Below are 21,804 nucleotides of genomic sequence, written 5' to 3' on the forward strand. Positions count from 1 at the left end.
CCAGCCGCAAATCTTCGTCACCAACCAATATTCTGTGAACTTTTGCATCTTTTGATTGTGCAGTTGTGTGTGGCTAAATATTTTTTTAGATGGAGAAACATGAGGTTGCTCGTCCCATTAGCACCATTCTTGATGGAACTAATTATATTACTTGGGCCCACCAAATGAGGAGTTTTTTTATAGGTCGAAAGCTATGGCGTATCGTTACTGGAGATATCATTAAACCAGTCAAACCTACTCCTCCGATGGAAAGCATTAAGGACACCACTGATGTTACTGTTCAAGAGATGACTGCAGAAACCGAAAAATACATTGAACGCCTTGAGGACTGAGATAGCAAAAATCATCAAATCATCACTTGGTTGGGTAACACCTCTATTCCAGCAATTCACACACAATTTGATGCATTTGATACTGTAAAAGAACTCTGGGATTTTCTGTCCACACGTTTTCAGTCTATTGGACTTGCTCACTATTACCAATTGCACTCTTGACTTGTTAGTCTAAATCAGGAGGGAGGACAATCTGTGAACGAGTATCTTGCAACTCTTCAACCAATCTGAACTCGGTTAGATCAGGCAAAAATCAAACCGGATCATATTCGCCTCATCAAAGTTCTTATGGGTCTTCGCCCAGAGTATGAATCAGTCAGTGCTGCATTGTTACATCGTAACTCTCTGCCGACTCTTGATGCTGCCATTCAGAAAATCTTATTTGAGGAAAAACGCCTTGGCATTGTTTCTCTCTGCCCTCTGATGTCGCTCTTGCAACCACCCATTCACGATATGCTAATGAGTCTACTTTTTGCAAAAATTGTAAACTTCACGGTCATAAGTTTGCTAATTGTCCTACTATTGAGTGCAGGTATTGCCACAAACGAGGTCATATCTTGGACAACTGTCCCACTCGCCACCCCGCCTCCTGGTGCTCCATATAAACCCAAGTCCTCCACTAAATACGTTCTCCACCTATTGTTGCTGCTGCTACCTCATCTGATATCACACACCTCAGAATTTTCAGTTAAATGATCTTCATGACTTACTGAAACAGGTGATCTCTTCCAACTCTACTGCTCTTGCCGTCACTCCAGGTACATCTTGGCTCCTTGATTCAGCTTGTTGCAATCATATGACTGCTGACATTTCATTATTATCCTCACCTATTCATGTTCAATCTCTTCCCTCAATTCACTCTGTGATGGTAATCATATGTCTATCTCTCACGTTGGTACTGTTAACACACCCACCATAAAACTGTCAAACACCTATCATGTTCCAAAACTCACATTCAACCTAGCTTCAGTTGGCCAACTTTGTGATCTCGGACTAACTGTTATCTTTTCTTCTCATGGGTGTCAGGTTCAGGATTCTCAAGCGGGGCAAGTGATTGGTACGGGACGGAAGATGGGACAATTATTTGAGCTTACATATCTTCAGCAATCTCCTGTGTTTCCACCCATCTCTGCACCAGTCGCTGATACCACTATATATCAGTGGCATCTTCGTCTAGGTCATGCATCCTCTGATAAACTTCGTAATTTAGTTTCTACTGGTAATTTGAATAATGTCTCAAAATTCAGTCATTTTGATTGCTTAAATTGCAAACTTGCAAAACAACCTGCTTTATCATTTCCTAATTCCTCTCTATGTAATAAGCCTTTTGACCTTATTCATTCTGACATTTGGGGTCCTGCTCCTTGTACTACCGTTAATGGTTATCGATACTTTTCTTATTTATTGATGACTATTCTCGTTTTACTTGGATTTACTTTCTTAAACATCGCTCTTCCTTATATCAAATATATGTTGATTTTGCAAATATGATTCACACACAATTCTCCAGCAAAATTAAAATCTTTCGAACTGATAATGCGATGGAATATAAGGACTCTCACCTTCTTTCCTTCCTTGCCCAGCAAGGCACTCTGATTCAACGCTCCTGTCCTCACACCTCTCAGCAAAATGGAAGAGCTGAACGCAAACATCGCACATTCTTGACTCTGTTCGCGCTCAGCTTCTATCTGCTGCTTGTCCAGAAAAATTCTGGGGCGAGGCTGCCCTCACCTCTGTCTATGTCATCAATCGTCTTCCTTCAAAAGTCACTAAAAATGTTTCTCCCTTTGAAAGACTATACGGTACTTCCCCTTCTTACTCCAATCTAAAAATTTTTGGTTGTGCATGTTTCGTATTATTACATCCTCATGAACATACCAAACTTGAACCACGTGCACGTCTATGTTGCTTCTTGGGTTATGGTACTGAACATAAAGGATTTCGTTGTTGGGACCCCATCTCTCAACGATTACGTATATCTCGTCATGTCACCTTTTGGGAACATCGTATGTTTTCTAGTCTTTCTTCATTCCATGAATCTCTTTCAAGTTCTCACCCATTCTTCACCGATCCTTCTATTGACCTTTTTCCCTCACTTGACTCAACACCTGACACTACACCTTGCATGTTACCTATACCTGAGCCCACTCAATTGGACCATATTTCTGCACTCCCGGATCTTCCATCTGCCCCTCTTGAGGAACCTGAATCTGCACGGGTAAGAGAAATTCCCTCTCATCTTAAAGATTACCATTGTTTCTCCACTATCATGTCTTTAGTTGAACCTTCCTCGTATAAGGAAGCCAGCACTAACCCATTATGGCAGCAAGCAATGAATGAAGAACTTCAAGCCTTAGAAAAGACTCATACTTGGGAGTATGTGGACTTACCTCCTGGAAAGAAACCTATTGGCTGTAAATGGATCTTTAAAATCAAAACGCACTCTGATGGCTCTATAGAACGATACAAAGCACGACTTGTAGCCAAAGGTTACTCTCAAGAATATGGCATTGATTATGAAGAAACGTTTGCTCAGTAGCTCGAATGACGTCTGTTCGTAGTCTTTTAGCCATTGCAGCTGCAAAACAGTGGCCCCTCTTACAAATGGATGTTAAAAATGCATTTCTCAATGGAACTCTATCTGAAGAAGTCTATATGAAACCACCACCTGGTACTACTCCGCCACATCAGAAAGTATGTCTTCTTCGACGAGCTCTCTATGGTCTCAAACAGGCTCCTCGAGCCTGGTTTGCAACTTTTAGCTCCACTATTACTCAACTTGGGTTCACTTCCAGCCCTCATGATTCAGCCTTGTTCACCCGCCAGACACCTAATGGTATTGTACTCCTTCTTTTATATGTTGATGACATGATTATTACAGGCGATGACCCTCAAGCTATATCTGAATTGCAATGCTACCTGGGAAAGCACTTTGAGATGAAGGATTTAGGACCTCTCAGTTATTTCCTTGGCCTTGAGATCACCTCCGTGTCTGATGGTTATTACTTATCTCAAGCTAAATATGCTTCTGACCTACTCAGTCGATCTGGTATTACTGATTCTACAACATCCTCAACACCTCTGGATCCAAATGTTCGACTTACTCCTTTGATGGTGTTCCCCTTGACGATCCTACTTTGTACCGGCAACTTGTTGGTAGCTTGATTTACTTAACTGTAACTCGCCCTGATATTGCGTTCGCAGTTCACATAGTTAGTCAATTCATGGCCGCTCCTCGTACTATTCATTTCACTGCTGTCCTTCGGATTCTTCGCTACATTAAAGGCACTTTGGGTCATGGTCTCCACTTCTCCTCACAGTCTTCTCTGGTTCTCTCTGGATTCTCTGATGCTGATTGGGCAGGAGATCCTACTGATAGAAGATCCACCACTGGCTATTGTTTTTATTTAGGTGATGCTCTTATCTCCTGGCGCAGCAAGAAACAATCTGTTGTTTCCCGTCTAGCACTGAGTCTGAATATCGTGCTCTAGCTGATGCCACTTCAGAATTATTATGGCTTCGTTGGCTTCTTACTGATATGGGAGCCCCACAAGACATCATCTACTACTCTCCATTGTGATAACCGCAGTGCCATTCAGATTGCACACAATGATGTATTTCATGAACGAACAAAGCACATAGAGAACGATTGTCATTTTGTCCGTCATCATCTTCAAAGCAACACTCTCCATCTCCAATCTATCTCTACCATTGATCAACCTGCAGATATCTTCACCAAAGCTCTCCATTCTCCTCGTTTCACTCTGTTACTTCACAAACTCAAGGTGGTTTCTACTCTACCAACTTGAGTTTGAGGAAGGGTATCACCGTAATTAGAATCATTTAGCAATAATCTAGGAGTATATTATTGTAATTAGAGTATATTGATCCTTTCCTTATAGGTTGCTCAATTTTGTGTATATTTACCATTGTGTTACAGAAATTCAATAACACAAAAATAATATCAATATATTCCTCATATTATTTCACAGTAGGTTTGTCTAATGTAATTTCGTATCTAAATTATTATGCAAATATATACTTTTTTTAAAAAAAATTATATCTTTTTTAATTTTGTTTGCAGCATTATGACATTGTTTTTGCTCTTCCTTTTATAAGTTCTATTATGGTTGAAAATTTATTATCTCTAGGATGAGATATTGTATTTATTGGCCTTTAAAAACATATAGGTTCTTAATGATTATTTAATATATATATTTTTTACTTTTAGTGTAATTTTTATTTTTATTTTTTAAATGTTATTGCTGGTATATTGATTCTTCTAATCCATACACATTGAAGACGGTTGAGAAAATCAAACCATGTGCAGTTGAGTTTCAACTTTCAAGCCATTTGGTGAATTTTTATAAGTTTCTTTTTTTTTTTTCCATTTTTCAATTTTAGTGTTTATAAGCGCACACAAGTTTAGTGTGGTATGGGTACTTGTTTTTTTTTTTTGTTTTTCAATTTTGTTGTAAATATTCACATATTTAATTAAAATAATAAACTGAACTTACAAATTGCTTTCAATTTTTGAAGGTAGGATTGTTTTTTTCTCTTAATCTCTCTATCTTAGTTTTTGTCTACTTTTTGTTACCATTTTTTTAGCTTCTACTTTTTTTATGTTGTTCAAGTAAAAAATAAATCTTCTAGTAAAGAAAAAAAAAAATACATACCATACTGGTTTTTTGAAGAAAAAAAAGTATAATATATTTTTTGAAAAAAAAATCATATACTTCACATCTAAATCTAAACTATATAAATGGGGTTTTAAAATCGGGACTAAAGTAGAGAAACATTTGTTTTCTTCTTTTGCCCGTTTTAGTATTTTGTTGTATGATTATTTGATGTAATTTCATATCTAAATTGTTAAATAAAATGGTTTGCATCTTATATTCCGTGGCAAGCTTGATCCTTTTTTTTTTTTTCAATATCGTAATGTATTAGTTTGTTTTTTTAATTATCTATATATTAACGCAAATTACCTACAAGAAAAACTTAAAAAACACTAAATTAAATAAGTCTTTTGATACTAGGCTTTGCATGCAACATAATAGGACAATGCATCCTCTATATAGCAAACACCAAAAACAAATAGTCTCAGGTTCATTGGCACATTCTTTAATCTTAGTAATAAATAAGGAAGTGTCAAATAACTCAACAACAAAATAGGAATTAAAGTAAATGGAGCATGTAAAATTATAAATAGTGGTTTTGTTTTCCTTTAAAGAAGTTGATTTAATTCATATATTTCAACAATTTTAACCTTTCACTTAAAGAAGTTGATTTAATTCATACATTTCAACAATTTTAACCTCAAGTAAATTGTTTTAAAAGAAGTAATATAATTTTTTTTTATGATGTTCTTATTTAAATGTTAAATGAGACTTAATGTGAAATTGAAGCGTAGAATCATAAAATATTTTTTACCATTCAATTTTATTGCAAAAGTGGAAATAAAAAAAATATAAATGAGAATGTAACAAGTGGAAAAACATAAAACACAAAATGTAACTTGTTGAACTACTAATTTAAACAAGGAAATATGAATCTTGTGTGTTTTAGAAGTGAAAATTAATTTCTAAAAACATTTTTAATGTGAAATTGAAGCATAAATTCAGCAAAATAATTTTGACATTATTTACCATTCAATTTTTAATACAAAAGTGGAAGTAAAAATTAAAAATATAAACGAGAAATGAAACACAAATGAACAAAAATGAAAATATATTGTTGGAACTCAACAATTGAATTCGAGCAGAAAAATGGCAAGCGGTGAACTGTATTTAAACGAAGAAATTAGGAAACCCGCGTGTTTCCAAAAGCAGACATTTATTCCTTAAAATATTTTTTTATACAAAATTTCATACATATAACAAGTCACTATTTTATTTAAATATTTTATATCCGTCCTTTTTTTCCATCTTCTTTATTTCCCCACTTTTCTTTTTATTTTTCTCTCAATCGTCCTTTTCTTTTGTTCTTTTCATATAACCATCTTCTTTCGTCAGTCATTTTTCTCTTTAATATCATTGTTTTTTTTTTCTTTTATTTTGTTTGTATGGAAGAGAATTAAAAAAATATCACTTAAATTTAAAATAGTCAAATCTAATAACGATAAACGAAGTGTACAAAAAGCCTTGAAAAAACCGTTTAGATTTGAGTAGAAAAAATATTGAAAAAAAATGTTTAGATTTGGGTAGGAAATTATAAATTAAGATCATATACCAAATATAATGGCATATTGACTAGTGTATTTTTCATCATAACTCTAGCTTTTTCGTAAATATTTGAACGTTTAGTTATATTTTTTAAAATTTTGTTCTATTTTTTAAATTTTTTAACGAACTTGAAAAACAATTTTAAAACAAGAAAACTAAACCGAATACCAAACATTGCTAGATTTAGGGCGAACACCCCCACACGAAGGTAATTTGGGTTATTTTCAAATGTTACAAAACAAATCAAAATGTCTTTAAAATTTTACTTTTTACTAGACAACAATAAATAATAAATCATTATTTGTGTTGTGATAGACTCAAACAACTTTGTAAATATTTTCAACTTAATGAGTAATTTAAAACAAAATATTTATGTGTTACAATTTTTAAATATAGCAAAATGAGTAAAAATACTAACAAAATATGAGTTGAGTCCTAACATATTAATACTTTTCATCATTTATTATATTTATAAATATTTCCATATATAATATTAATATAATTCGATCCAATTCTTGATTTGGGGTTTGATTTGTTTTAAAACTATACTAAACCAAATCGAACCAATGTTTAATTTATTCAATTTTTGTTTGTTTTTTTAGATTTTAGAAAACGCATCTACTTTTTAAAAAATGGAAAACCAAAAAGTTGTCAAATGAGAGTGTTTGTCTCCAAACTCCTTTGTTTCCTTGCATGGATTTTCTTTTCCTTCTTTACTTTATTTTTTTCCCTTAATTATAGAACTCAAATTAAACTCCAATGTAGTTTAGATTAAGTAAATCTTAGAAGAAAACTCCCGAGACAAACGTGGAATTTAAAACTCAGGATTCTGAATTAAATTTATAAACCAATGAATTCAAGACAATCCATCAAAATTTAGAAAGTAGAACTTTAATAAGCCAATCAAACCCAAATTCCTGAAGCTATAAAATTAACCTTGCCCGAATGACGTGAGGACGTTACACTAAAACTGAAAATATCTAAAATTTAGGACGTTTTATTAAATAAGCTTTTTACCGCAGAGAAAACCATACTGCCTAGTTGGAGCCCAGATATTCGACGGTGACATGAATCCATACAATTTCCATAACACAAATTAAATGTTCGTAAACCACGTATGAACACGTGGTTACATTACCGTCTAAATTCTGATGGTACAAAGAAAGCTGGCAACACAAGCCCTAAAGCAAACCTAACCTCTACTTCCAATCGTCCACTAATACTAACAGCTGGGAATCAAAGGAAAAGACAAACTCGAAACAGCGCCGTACTGGAATATATATATATATATATATTGGGAGCAGTTGACCCCTTATAAAAGATTGGGATACAACACTTTCCTGATAAAATACCTTTAACCTATACCTATCCGAACTCAGATGACTGTACAGGCAATCCTGGTATAATCACCACATAAGATCAGCAAATCACTCAGGACGACTAAGCAAAAAGGTTCACCAACCTTCAGTAGTGCAATCCATTGCCATTGAAATAAGCATCATTAGATAGCCCATTCACAGTCATTTTCATGTTACCATTTCTGGATAATTTCATTGTTGAGACTTCAACGCTCCCGTTCTTCGCAGTTTTCTTCCAACTCTCGGAACTTTTTAAGATAGAATCTAATTGGCCACACGATGCAGCTATGAGTCCTGTATGACAAAATAAAAATGTCAGTTGATCATTATTAATACTGAAAAAACGCATGGTCTGCAAACTGAGATAATAGACAAAATTTGCAGACGTTAGGCAGATACGTATTGAGTAGCTTTCTCCATATCCCCAGATATTAAAAGGCTATTTTACCTTCCTATTACAATCCACCACGTTTACAAACATTAATAGTACTATTTTAAACAAAAAACAATAAATTGCACCCACCCTAAAGCCCAAACTTTGATGAGAACAAGGGTTTTATTTATTAAACTCACCCAAACACAGGTACCCTGTGTAGATGTTAGTAATAGATTCACGTTAGCCAACAGGACCGCCCCTTAGAGGCATGGATACTCCTATTTTGTTAGCGAATGACTATTGACTATTGAGCTGAGTATTCGAGGAAATAAGGGCCAGTGGTGATGGTGATTATTAACATATTTTCCAACGACTTACCTATTCAGTGACATGGCACTGGAGGTTTTCCATCTTCCCATCTCACACCAAGTTTTAGAAAGACCGGTCTCAATCTAAAACCATTCTTTTTTGTATTAGGGAACACATCTGACACATGAATTATTAACATGTTTTTCCAAGTGCATCTCTTCCCATCCAGCTCAATAGTATATCTTGAGAAAGCTAGGTCTACCTACCAATTTAAGTATAGGAAGATCAATAAAAAGATGGAGGGGAAACGTTTTTTTCTTCTTTCAATGAGCAATCCTCATTCCTCACTGTGGCCCTACATTTTAAGTAAAAAATAAGCCGAAATGAATCAAATGGCTAACGCCAACGCGATATGAAATCCTCTCAAAGACAAATCCCCTTGGGCTTCCTTAATCGTATGGCAACTAATCCATGACAATTCTACACTAAAGAAAGAAATGTAAACCCTTGCTAAGTTAAAACGAAAGATATACAATCAAAATACAAACCCCTGCATTGTTATTTATGTAATGACAAGTACCACTTTCTTAGAACATTAACATGTACCCATTATACTTTTTCTTGAACTCAACAAGCTGACCAAGTGGCCAATTCATGCGTAAAGTGCTTAAGAAATGTTAGATATTATATTAAATTTTCCTTCATCCACACAAGCTTAAGTTTTAAGGTTGAATTGGTAATTTAAGATAGTATCAGAATAGTTGGTCCAGTGAAGTCTTGTGTTCAAATCCCTGCAATGTAATTTCCTTCCTATTTAATATTGATTTTCACTTGTTGGGTCTTTTTCATACTTCAAGCCCACAAGTGAAGAAAAGTGTAAGATATTATATTAAATTTGCTTTCATCCACAAGCTTTTGGGTTGAATTTGTAATTTAAGAATAAGTATTTGACACATCTCCAAAAAAAATTGTAGTGTTAAAAGTGTATCGCGCACAGCAGATTATCAAATCTAAGATGTTAACCATCCAATGGTTTGATGGTTTAAAGCACAAGGCACACTCCAAAAAAAAAACCTTGCCCATTTGCACCAATAAAACCACATAACTAGTAAATATTTATAAAAAAAGTTAGCACTCAACATTATAAGACATGGAAATGTTTAAATTCATTTAATACTAAAAAGAACCATTAATTAAAAAAACACAAATGAGCTTAAATAATTAAGGGGAAAAAAATGCTAAAACTGTATATAACTCAAACCCTTTTTAACTTGATTTGGATTAACTTCGAGACACTTCAACTATCAAAATTTTCAATTAAATGATTGATACTGAAAATTAGACCCAAAATATAACCATCTCAAAAAAGTTAACCAAGTAAAACCTAGTTCTCATATTTTTACTTAACTTTCTATTACAAGTAAACATAACTTTCTTTTAGAGGTATCGAGAATGAAGATGTCATTACATTACTTGTCCCCAACAAATCGCCCTGTTTGTCAAGTGATAAGGCAATGGTGGGACATCTCTTGGTTAAGTTAAGAAAGGTTGATGATAGGGATATCATCTCTTTTGTCGATGATGGGAGAGAAGGGAGAGTATTTTTACTCCTTTAAGAACAACAAAGAGATAATGGCGTTTTCCTTAATTTGTCTGGTAACAAATTAAGAGTTTGAATCTTGTTTTGATTTCCTTGTTTTAGTATTAAAGGAGGAAACTTACATAACGAACCTAAGCTTATAGTCTATCGAGCCTTACTTCATTTCCCACTCTATACTATGCTAAATAAAAAAAAAAAGTAATCGACCAAGAACTTCGATCGAGGGTTTGTTCCATATAAGAAGAGTGGATTCAACATATATGTTCATGTCAATAAAAAAAAGAGGTGCAAATGACTAGCACCAAATAAAGGCAGACAAGCCACATGAGCGTCACAGTTACCTCTTGCTTAGACTTGAGAAGGCTAGTCCCATATATATATATTAAAAGATAGCACCTCCACAATTTATTGACATGATAGGAACCACAACGATATCAAACCACATCGAAATGTAAATGGTGAAAACTATCATAATGAACCGACTGTTAGTACCTTCAGAGACAGCTACCAGTGTCATATTGTTTCAAACCTTTATGCTCAAACTTTTGAAGTTGCCACTCTGGTCCACTATACAACATCAAAAGTTGCGCTATCTAAAAGATCATGCAGCACTACGTGTTTGGCCAATAATGAAGAACAAAATGCTGTTTCTTCAACTGCTCATCAAAGGACATATCCTAATGTCACCCTAACAAAGGTCCTTTAAGGAGAGTGGAATCTTATATTCCATTCTAATAGTAGTATAGTATCGGTAACTATATATAGATAGATATTCTGTAATAAGACTCTTCTAAAGTAACATAAAATAACAAATAACTACTTGCAGAAGACTAATATTTAACATGACAAATAATTCAATCAGAATGAGAGAGAATGTACCCAAGAATAATGCAGAAGGTTTTCCTGGTCTTGACTTAAATTCAGGATGGAATTGAACACCAATGAAGTATGGATGACAAGCCAACTCAACAATCTAAAACGTTCAACATACCAACCATTTAGATTGATTACAGCACATTGTCGCATAAAAATTTATAAGGTAGGAAATCATACCTCCATTCGCTGACCTGTTTCGTCCTTTCCAGTGAATGAGAGTCCAGCATTTTCAAGCTGCGATACCATATGAGGATTAACCTGCCGATATTCAATTTTCCCCTTTTTTTTAGTTACATGCTTCCACTATTTTAAAAAAATTAAGAAAACAAAAAATAACTTAAACTTACCTCGTATCTATGTCTATGTCTCTCATCAATGTAACTTTTATTCCCATATCTGAAAGATTTGGAATCAGTGCCTCTAGTTAGTAACAATACCTACCTAAAACATCTTATTATAATCATTATTATTCCCAAATACGTGGAAACTATTAGGCTAGTTGAATAGAATATTATGCACTTATTTAGGGTGAACTCTCAGCACTCCCCCAAACTGTACACTTTATCAGTGTCGTGAACATGCAAATATTTACTTATCTATTTCAAAACATAAGTACTTACAGTTTTGCAGACTTGCAATCCACAACCTGAAAATATGTTCTCCTAGAACCAAGGCGCATGGTTCCACCCATATGTGTTTTAGAAACCTGAGATAATAGCATAAGATTAAAAAGAGTAATGCATAGGAAGGAATAAACACTATAGTGCACCCAAAGAAAAAAACTTCATTAGAAAATACCTCAGGCATAAATATAACACATGGATTCTTTGTGCTTGTATCAAATTCGGTGCTGTTAGCATCTTTCAAATTAAGAACAGATCGTGCAAACTCAATGACAGCAATTTGCATTCCTAGGCATATGCCGAGGAAGGGAACTTTGTTTTCTCGAGCATACTTCGATGCAAGGATTTTCCCTTCCACTCCTCTATCGCCAAAACCCCCAGGAACTAGGATACCATCTGCACCCTGAAGATTATGGCCAGTTAGAATGTCTAACAGCCGAGCTACCAAACTAAAAGAATAATAAAATCCAAAGGAGCTGTGCAAGCCAGCAAGGTTATGATGCACACCTTTAACAGCTTCCATGCAGCCTTGTGAGCCGCTGGATTCTGCAGTACAAAAAGACACCTGCATTAGGCACGCTGCTGGAAATAAATACAAGGGGAAAATATCAAGCATTCAACTCTAAAACCTCTTGAGCCGTAGCATCTTCAAGATCTCCAGCTGGAACCCAGTCCACAATGAGTTTCTTTAGACATCTGAGAGAGGCATGCTTAAGAGCCTACATAGAGTATCACATTTTGTGTAAGATGTCCGTTCTAAAGCTAAGATTGACGTACACTTAAAATCCAAAACAATGGAGAAATAAATTGGCACCTTACGGACATGCACTATGTTCCAACACGTTAAAGACGTAAAACATGGACAAGGACAAATAAGTTCACAAAAGTACCATAGACTTGTCTCCAATATGAATACTATCGATGAAAGGAGAACCATAAAACGTGATGTAGTCAATTACAGAATACTTAAACAAAGATGAAAGTACTCCAACCAAAAGACAAAGAGGGCATATACATCTTTAAATGTATCTTTACTATTTTAAAAGGCAGGATAATAGTGGTTTACATAAAATTTAAATTGCAAACCTGCCTTCAAATCTTAATAGCAACAATTTATCTCTCAAGAGTCAGGACTCTGATGAAATTTTATGTTTCACTTATTATATTACTCTATGAAAATTAAAATCATATTAGTCCTAAAATTAAAATGATTCGCGTTAAATAAATTTGTTCTTGAATTCACAACTAAAATTTAAAATTTTCTAGAACAAGTAAAAAAACTGACTAAAATCTCAAAAAAAAAATATATATATATATATATACATTTTTAAAAAATATCATTATCAAATAAAATCTGAAAATTTTAAAGTAGATGAAAATACACTAATATGAGTCGTACAAATAAAAACTTTCAGGTGATAGTATTATTTTCTAGCTCTAGAGATTTATCAGATACTAAACGTTGAATAATTTCCAAACATTAAAAGGAATCCAATGAGTTGTACTTAAAATGGAAGACAAACAAAGTGTTCCGTTTATAAATTGGCTTAAATTCTAAATATAGATTTTTTAAAAAAATTAAAAAATGCTATCAAATAAAGTATAATAATTAAGATTAAAATTCACCTTCTTCTATCACACGTAAAAAATTTCTACTTGCATGAAACTACAATAACCTCTCAAAACAATGATGTAATATTAGTTACCTTCTACTAGGATTGAAATTTCATTAATGAATAATTTTGAAACAATAAAAGTAAGCAAGGAGTTGTACTCAAAAGGGAAACAAACTGAGTAAAGATAACAGGAAAACTTGGCTCACAAAATTAGAACAAAGGAATACACCTAAAAAGCTAGGTTAGATGATAGCCATAGAGAAACCTATGGAGATTACAGAAGCAGTATTTCATTAATGTTGTTTATCGTAAACATGATCTAAAAATTGTAGTGAAAATTTAAGGAAAGAAAAGGATGATTAATATTACAGCTAAAAGAGGGCCAATGCAAAACGTTAGTGGCTCAATTTCTAAAATGGACCGTAGGAAGCTTAAAACATTTTGTTACAAGAGAAAAATGCCCGATTTTATAGCTCTGCCATTTCCATGTAATGATGTCACAATCACACATACTGCACAAGTGTCAGAAGAAATAGAACCATTTTACTTATGACAGCATAATAAACCAGAGCATTGGATCCTTGATGTCAACATGTTGAGAACATAAAGGAATAGCAAATAGAAACTTCCTTTGAATATTAGGGTCGCATTCTTCTTGAAGCTTATACAACACTCAGGGTCAAAATTACTTTTTAGGTACAATGGAGAATACTAGCTTGAGTATAAAAAGAAAATATTCGGAAAAAAATAGAAGCAAAATATCTTAAAGAAACGATTTTTACCACATGGTGTGAATGTTTTTTCACTTGTTAGCATATAATAAAAGAGAAAAATATCAACAAAAAAAGAGAGAGAGAGAAAGACGAAGCTAAACACAACAAAAGATGAATGAGTAGGATTAGAGTAAATTAGGGTATCTTGGGCAAATCCTTTATTGATTAGGATTATGATTAGTTTTCTTGATCAATTAAGATTGTGTTAATTAAAACTAGAAGTAGTTTGTTTTCTAATTTTCTATAAATGGAGAAATCCTCTCCTTGTATTGATAAAATTTTAGTTGATACTAAAGACTAAAATATATATATTAGAATTTTCTCTCTTTTTTATCTCTTAAGCTACATCAATGTGGTATCAGAGTAGTTGCTTGGGTAATGTTGACTGCTGCTGGATGAAGATCAGAAATCTCTTGACGATGTTAATCAGAAGAGGGAATCTCATGAGCTGCGCTCATTTCCAAACATCACATATCTAATTACAAGAGGGAACCCTTTTAGGTTGAAATTTTCATAGAATCATCCAATAACGGAATTATATAGCATAACTAATACATTTTGGGGTAGAAATCATTATCTTGGTCATGGAGAACAACCAAGAAATGTTTAAACTAATTCGTTTTCTTTTCGAAACTGAAGGAAGTTTTTTTTTTTCTTTTTTTCTTTTTTTTTTTTTGAGGGATAGAACGATGCAGTAGGATTAGGGTAAATTAGAGTATCTAGATCAAATCCTTGTTTGATTAGGATTATGATTGGTTATCTTGATTAATTAGGATTAAGATCAGTTTGTTTTCTAACTTTCTATCAAATTATCTTATCTCTTTATACGATAACTTTTAGTTGATAATAAATATATTAAATTTGTTATTGGAGATTGCTCTCCTTTTTGTTCCTGAATCTACATAAAAAAAAAGTCAAAAAGAAACCTTGCGAAGGAAAAGGAATGGAGAAAAAATCCCAAACTTATCAAACGACTAACACCGAAGTCAACACTTGGTATGAGTTGCCAAGCACAGTATAAGGCTGTAGGCTAGAACAATCAGTAGATAAACGCACTTTCTAAAACACTGCTTGTAATGTTTTAAGCTTAGTATGGCAAATTGATATTTTTAGAATTCAATGAAGGCATTGGCTTTTAAGTGATAGATCATGTAAAGTAGTAGGGTGATCTGGTGTTGCTTGTTCAAGTGTGATTTGTAGTTTAAACTTAAAGAAAGGAATACATTCAATGCATCCACTGTATGTGAATGTGAAAATCATACTAGAAACTACTAAATTAATGGATGCACAAATGACAATTGAATTCTACTCTTTACACTGTCCAGGTACTTTTTATACTGCAGGCTTATAATATTAAGATCTTAATTTGTTGTCTGGTTATACCTTCAACACAGAAAGGTAGGAATCTGAAAGGCCCATATACTTTCCAACCATGGCAATACGAACCTATTAATGGCATATATGAAAACAAATGTTAAAAACAAAAAACAAGTAGACAAGCTAAAATCCGAATTTAAAACAATGGTAGGAGTAGGAATCCACCGGTTCATGTAGTGAATCACACATTTCGGCCCTAGCAGTCCACTCCTCTAAAGCGGGGCCACCAGCTATACTGCATATGGAAGAGAGTGTAAGTGCAAGAAAATGAGAGTACAAATCCATCTTGATGTGTATTGGCTATTGCAATCAGAATAAAGCTCATCAAACAAACCTGTGAAGATTCAGCACTTTCAAGATTGCTTCATGCGCCTTTTGATCCTAATAGGACAATGAAGGCGATCAATATTTGCATCCGCACAAAAAACAAAATCATTTATTCTATGAAACCACCTTACTTTTAAAAGTAAAGGAATATGCCAGATGTTGGGAACATCGTAAAGAGTAATGATGCTGTCCACCTAGAAGAAGTTATCTTTAAAATAATGTAAATAGTTGATATCTACAAATGACTATGTTGAATGCAGGATTCCGTGGATGATAGATAATACCGGAACATGGCAAAACTGAGAAAGTTTCCTCTTCACATTTTCATCAAGAACCTGAAACAAGTAGAACCTTGAGCCAGAATAACAAAGAAGATTGATGCAGGTGACCAGATATATGCCCATGGTTGAAAAAAATAGATAAGATAGTTGGTAACCATTGTGCTGCGACAAGCCAAAACATGTGGGGTCAAGCCTAAACTTCGTAGTCCCCTAACACTATGTTGAGTTGGTTTTGTTTTCTGAACATAGCAAAAGGCCGACCAAATCAGAAATTAAGTTTAAACAACAAATTAGTTGAAGTGCCAAATCATGTACAAATGCTGCATTTCATTCCTCCATATCTGTATAACGTGAGATAGAGAGAGTTTATTACCTGCTCTCCAACAACTTTCAATACAGGCACAAGGCTGACATGAATCAGGCAAAAGTTACCAGAACCTGAATAGAGCCGAGATTAGAAAGACCAAACTCTAGCATCTATTAACAGTAACTCCCCCACAAAAAAATTCCTACCTACACGGTATGAGAACTGTCCAAGTGCCTCAATAAATGGCATGGATTCAATGTCTCCTGCAACAAACAATGATTAGGATCTAAATAAGTGACAGGAATAAACTCAATCGTGCTATATCAATTAATATCCTCACTGTATACCAATAGTTCCACCCAATTCAATCACACAAATATCAGCTGGACCATCCTTGCCGTCCACTGGTATCAAAGCAGCACGCTCAATCCATTCTTGAATTGCGTCAGTAATATGTGGAACAACCTATAAATCAAGGAAATAAGACCGATAGGTTAAAAACAATGGGAACAGTTAAATGGTAATAAAACATTACTCTCCTAGACAGCAAATACCGACATTATAACATTACTAAAGAAACTGGCAGAAAGGAATACCTGGACAGTTTTGCCAAGATAATCTCCTCTCCTCTCCTTGTCGATGACTGACTGCCAGATACGACGAGAGACTTTAGCAGTTAATTCACATCTAGGATTAATGATCTTCCTGTCTCACTACTTTATACACATACTGAAAGATATCACTAATTTGCATAAGAAAACTTACCTGGTAAATCTTCCCTGTAGTGATATTATTGTCGTGGGTCAATTTGATATCTAGGAACCGCTCGTAGTTCCCAAGATCCAGGTCCACCTGAAGTGAACAAGGCAAATCAGATTTGACAAGGTCGTGGCCAGTTTCAAGAAAAGCCCAGCACGTGTACAGACTCTTTGCCCCAATAAATCTAATACGCGCGCTGACCATTCATATCAATTAATTCGTATAAAGCATTAGTGTGCATTTTTTTAAAATAGTCATCTTGCGTGCCCATCATAAGAGGACTTCGCAACAGTCCATAGGTATAGTTAGCATAACAGAGTATGCTTTATCCATATTTTCTGATGTTAGACACCATATTTCGAAAGAAAAGGGGAGAAAAGAGAGAACGGGAAAAGAAAAGGAAAAATAACAGAAAAAGAAAGAAAGAAAGAAAGAAAGGGCACAAACGGGGGAGCTTCGCATACCTCACCACCGTCATCTAACACGAAAACCTCCCCGTGTTCGAAAGGGGACATTGTTCCCGCATCTGTATTTAAGTATGGATCTGAAATAATAGAAGAAATAATATCAAGCACTGAACAATTTAATAGATGTGGAAGCAGCCTATGAAGGTTGATGCTGAAATTTTTTAAATGAAGGCAAACGATGTAGTAGTTGTAGTAATATATGTTCTTGGTTAGTTTTTTAATAATTGAGAAGCGGAAGATGGCGTGGCCTAAATCCAACAAGAAAACATGTATGACAAGGAGAGTAGAGGTGGCTTAAAAAATGTCCAATCATTTGAAGTAGGAAACAAAGAACAAACGTAAAAGGAGGGGAAAGGAGAATGTTGTGTCTGCGATATAATTTGAAGTTGCAAGGTTTATAGGCAAAAGAGGACTGAAAATGGTGTGAAAAGGTTGAAAAGCAAAGATGAGGGAGATGAAAATAGAAGTAAGAGTAGAAGAAGAGAAAGAGACCAATTTTGATGGAAGTAACGCGAAGCCCGCAGGCCTTGAGAAGCAGACCGATGCTGCTTGCGGTAACTCCTTTCCCGAGACCGCTAACAACTCCACCAGTTACCAGCACGTACTTCATTTGGTTGTATTTTTCTTCTTTTTCCTTGAAATAAGTTGTTTCAAAATGGCTTCCTTCGGATGACCTTGTAGAAAAAGGAAAAAGGTTGTGATCAGTAAAGTTTTCTGAAAAACGAGAAGAGATAATTTTGAGGGAAGAGATGCAATTGCAAGCATATGTGCTTCCAAAATCAGAGACGAACGTCTTTGTTACAATCAACTTACTGAAGTAGCAATTAGTCTTGAAGCTGAGTAATGTTTTCCCTCCTCCAATAGCGCTAATAATAATATGTAGGTAGAAAGAGAAGGATAGAAAGTGTCTGCAAATTGGAAAAGCAAGAAGATGATGAAACGAGAATGAATGGCATTCCCGAATATAGGTGCCTTTATATAAACATATAGCGGAACGCAATCCCTAAGGTTTCGATCCACAGCGAAATCCAATGACGCAATCGTAAATAATGAATATAAAAACAAAAATATAAAGAGATATTTCTCCCTCCCAATCCCGGGTAGGGGTAGGGTATATAAAAATTTAAAAGAAATTAGTAAGGATGAGCATTGTACTGTCTTCCTTGATCTGATAATGCTATTTAAAATTAACCATTAGAGCGAGGAGGGAGAGGTGCACTCTCTCTCCCACTCCTTCTCCTTGAATTGAGGCAGATAGCAAATCTATATACTTTCTAAATGTCTGTCTCTGGCCACGTGATCCAAACCGTCATGCTCCCCAATCACGCTTTATCGTTGCCTAATAATGCCTTGGCTGCACTGGGGTCTGCCGACTCCGCATCCATACATTTATCTCTCCATCACTTCATCTTCCGGTTTGTATTTGTTTCTCTTCTTTCAGTACGTATCAAATCACACGCGCGTTCACCCACGCTCTCCCATTGAATTTTTTTATTTACAAAAAAAAAAAAAAACTATTCCAAAACTCATTTTGCACCTGTATTTATTATTTGCTCCTTTTACTATTTGATATTTATTGCCTTTTTACTCTTTTAACTAGGATGGTTCTTTTCTTTTATCAAACTAACATATGTTCTATTATAATTCAAATTAAAATAATCTAAACAATAAACACAAACAATTTTATCATATACTTTAATTTATCTATAACTTGTTTTTAAATCAAACATTTCAAAGTGTATTTCAAGTAAACACTTGGTCGCTTCACTTTTATTTTGAAAAATATGGAGTATTTGGAGTAGGTTGGTTATTATAATCCTACCTTGTGATATTTTATGTTTTGGTATAATTTATTTTAGTCTGAATTATAATAATATGTGTTTAAACTTTTAGGGTTGATCACAGCTAATTGAAAATTTTTATAGAAAATACTACTTTTAGTTATTATAATTTTACTATATAGTTGGTGTCTCTTACTTTTAAAGAACATTTTTCATCCTCTTTGTCATTCAATACAAAATATTAGAAAGAAAATTTGAAAAAAAAAGGTTAACAAAATATTTAGCGTTCGTAACAAAAATTAAGTAGGATAAATTTTAGTAAATTTTTTATGTAAAAATAGTTTTTAAATATTTTTTAACTGCGCCACACAACCACTTTCTATAGAATTAGACATGGGCTACACTTGGTGCAGATTGGAATAGCAGCACCAAGTTGTTTTCTCTCTTAAGTTTGATGCTTTTGTTATTATTATTATTATTTTAACAGATACTTTTACTATTATTTCGAAGAAGGACAATGATTTTCATTTTTACTCTCCCTCCCTTCCACCATCCTTTTTGATCTTCCATCCCCCAAATATAGTCCATTTTGATCAAAAAGGTTCCACTTTCTTCTGTGTGCTGTGAAATTGGTATCTGATGCTACTTGTATGTTGAGTTTGGAGATGGAGGGGAAATGATATGTTTATGAGAATGTTGCTGTTGATTACAACAACACTTTAGTGTACGTTCATTCATGAGAACTAGGCCCTTCCGTTTACCAGACTTAAGAACGGAGAGATCTTCTTGATGCATCGGAATTGGGAGGGATTAAATTCAAGGACAGAGTGGCGTCGTTGGATTTGAGAAGCATGAAAACTTGGGGAGTCTGAATGTGAGGGATTAAAAATGGGGGATGGCTAATGCAAGACTGGCCGAGAGATGAAGATGAACTGAGGAGTTGGTGGATGAAGGAAAGCAGTGTAGAGGGATGAGCGAGCAACTATTTTTATGTTCTGATTTTAAAATATTATTTTCCATATTTAAAATAATAATACAAGCATGTAATTAAGGTAGAGAATAATTTCAGACCAATTAAACTTACTAACAAACACTATCAATGCACATGAAAATGTTAAAGTTTAAATGTACATTATGCTTTAGAATTAATAGTATATTTTACAATTTAAAGAAAACTAACTCAAATACATATACACTATATATGGATGACATGTACCAAACTTTTATTTCTTGATCATTTATGATCAGTTCAACTTATGAATCATAAATAACACGCTTTTTTTCTTCTTGTTATACATATCTCTGGCTATTTCTTGTTATACATATCTCTAGCTAGTGAGGTAAGTAAAACGATGCAACAATTCAATATGCAACCATTTATCGTTGAATGGTTACAACTCATTGATGTTAGTTTCGTACGTTGAGCTCAATTAAATGCATACATCCAAATAACAATCATATGTCATCAATATCGACTACACCACTAAACTACTAGTTTAACATTCTAAACTCAACATACACCTATATTCAAACGGTGTGTCCCGTCTAAAATATGATTTTATTAAAAAGATGTAGTGGTAAATTAAAATAGAAAACAAAATATTATCCTACAAAACAAAATAAGAGATAATTTTTTTATAATACAATAAGAAGTCAGTAAATTAGAGAGTTTATACGTGTATTTTTCTGAACTAAATGGTCAAAATCGTAAATAACTACAATTACAAAAAAAAAAAAAAAAAAAAACGCTAATCCCATACTAAATTGTTCGTAAGCGACACATAACAAATTCAAACATTTCAACATTATTATCATTATTATTATTTGTTATTATTAACAATACAACCAATCGTAGATTCACACGTACAAAAAGCAGACACAACAAGGGAATGAAATGAAGAATCGGAGAGATTTGAGTTGAGAAGCGTGTGGGAGCAAGTAGTGTGAGCTGTTGGTCTCACAATGTGAATACCTTCTATTGGTCTCACAATGTGAATACCTTCTATTGGTCTCACTGGGGTCCTACGATAAATTTAAATATTTGAATAGTTCTGAATTGGATTCGTGTCATGTGCGTCGCATTTTCAGCAATTTTTAAAGTAGTAATTGCAAACAAATGAGAGAGGAAGAATGGTTGGTTGTTATTGTCAAAAGTTGAAAAAGGAAGGTGGAAAATGAGACTTGGCCACTTTGGTAGGCATCATACGTGGTGCTGACTGTGATTGGATTGCATGTACCTCTCTGATGTGTACATATGTCAGCGTCGACGAGGATACTGTGTTAGGTATACTTATATTGCACCTCAATTTTTGTGATGTGGTCCTTCGCCTCCTCTTCATCACATTTTTTCACACGCATCATCACTCCTCCTTGCATGAAATTATTATTTAATTTATGCTGAAAGGCGAGGGGTGATTGCCA

At 34.1% G+C, this 21,804-nt stretch overlaps 1 protein-coding gene across 3 annotated transcripts; it reads right to left on the reverse strand.

Annotated features, from left to right (window-relative positions):
* Positions 1–7,530: 7,530 nt before the first annotated feature.
* Positions 7,531–19,109, reverse strand: LOC101219296 (CTP synthase). 3 transcript variants are annotated; one of them, XM_011660073.2, is made up of 23 exons: positions 18,758–19,109; positions 18,416–18,510; positions 18,095–18,276; positions 17,600–17,679; positions 17,142–17,228; positions 16,973–17,023; positions 16,724–16,841; positions 16,583–16,639; positions 16,443–16,507; positions 16,225–16,308; positions 16,073–16,123; positions 15,920–15,982; positions 15,796–15,842; positions 15,627–15,696; positions 15,468–15,530; positions 12,325–12,414; positions 12,203–12,241; positions 11,871–12,098; positions 11,693–11,778; positions 11,420–11,468; positions 11,250–11,330; positions 11,076–11,169; positions 7,531–8,205 (listed from the first exon to the last, which is right to left on the reverse strand). In XM_011660073.2, the coding sequence occupies exons 3-23, from the start codon at positions 18,210–18,212 to the stop codon at positions 8,018–8,020; spliced, it is 1,809 nt and encodes a 602-aa protein (XP_011658375.1). In that variant the 5' UTR covers positions 18,213–18,276; positions 18,416–18,510; positions 18,758–19,109; the 3' UTR covers positions 7,531–8,017. The 3 variants fall into 3 exon arrangements, with proteins under 3 accessions (XP_011658375.1, XP_031742731.1, XP_011658374.1); XM_031886871.1 differs by having other exon boundaries at positions 18,874–18,991; XM_011660072.2 differs by having other exon boundaries at positions 18,416–18,968.
* Between the last annotated feature and the right edge of the window lie 2,695 nt (positions 19,110–21,804).

The sequence above is a fragment of the Cucumis sativus genome, chromosome 6, assembly GCF_000004075.3.
Source record: "Cucumis sativus cultivar 9930 chromosome 6, Cucumber_9930_V3, whole genome shotgun sequence".
In the NCBI taxonomy this organism is placed as follows: domain Eukaryota; kingdom Viridiplantae; phylum Streptophyta; class Magnoliopsida; order Cucurbitales; family Cucurbitaceae; genus Cucumis; species Cucumis sativus.

What these genes read in the sequence shown, in the direction of transcription:
- LOC101219296 (XM_011660073.2), bottom strand. Translation starts at nt 18,212, where the DNA reads ATGAAGTACGTGCTGGTAACTGGTGGAGTTGTTAGCGGTCTCGGGAAA. An exon ending in CTACAGGGAAGATTTACCAG is followed by an intron (nt 17,024 to 17,141) that starts GTAAGTTTTCTT and finishes CGTATCTGGCAG; the next exon opens with TCAGTCATCGACAAGGAGAG. An exon ending in ATATTCCTTTACTTTTAAAA is followed by an intron (nt 15,843 to 15,919) that starts GTAAGGTGGTTT and finishes TTGTCCTATTAG; the next exon opens with GATCAAAAGGCGCATGAAGC.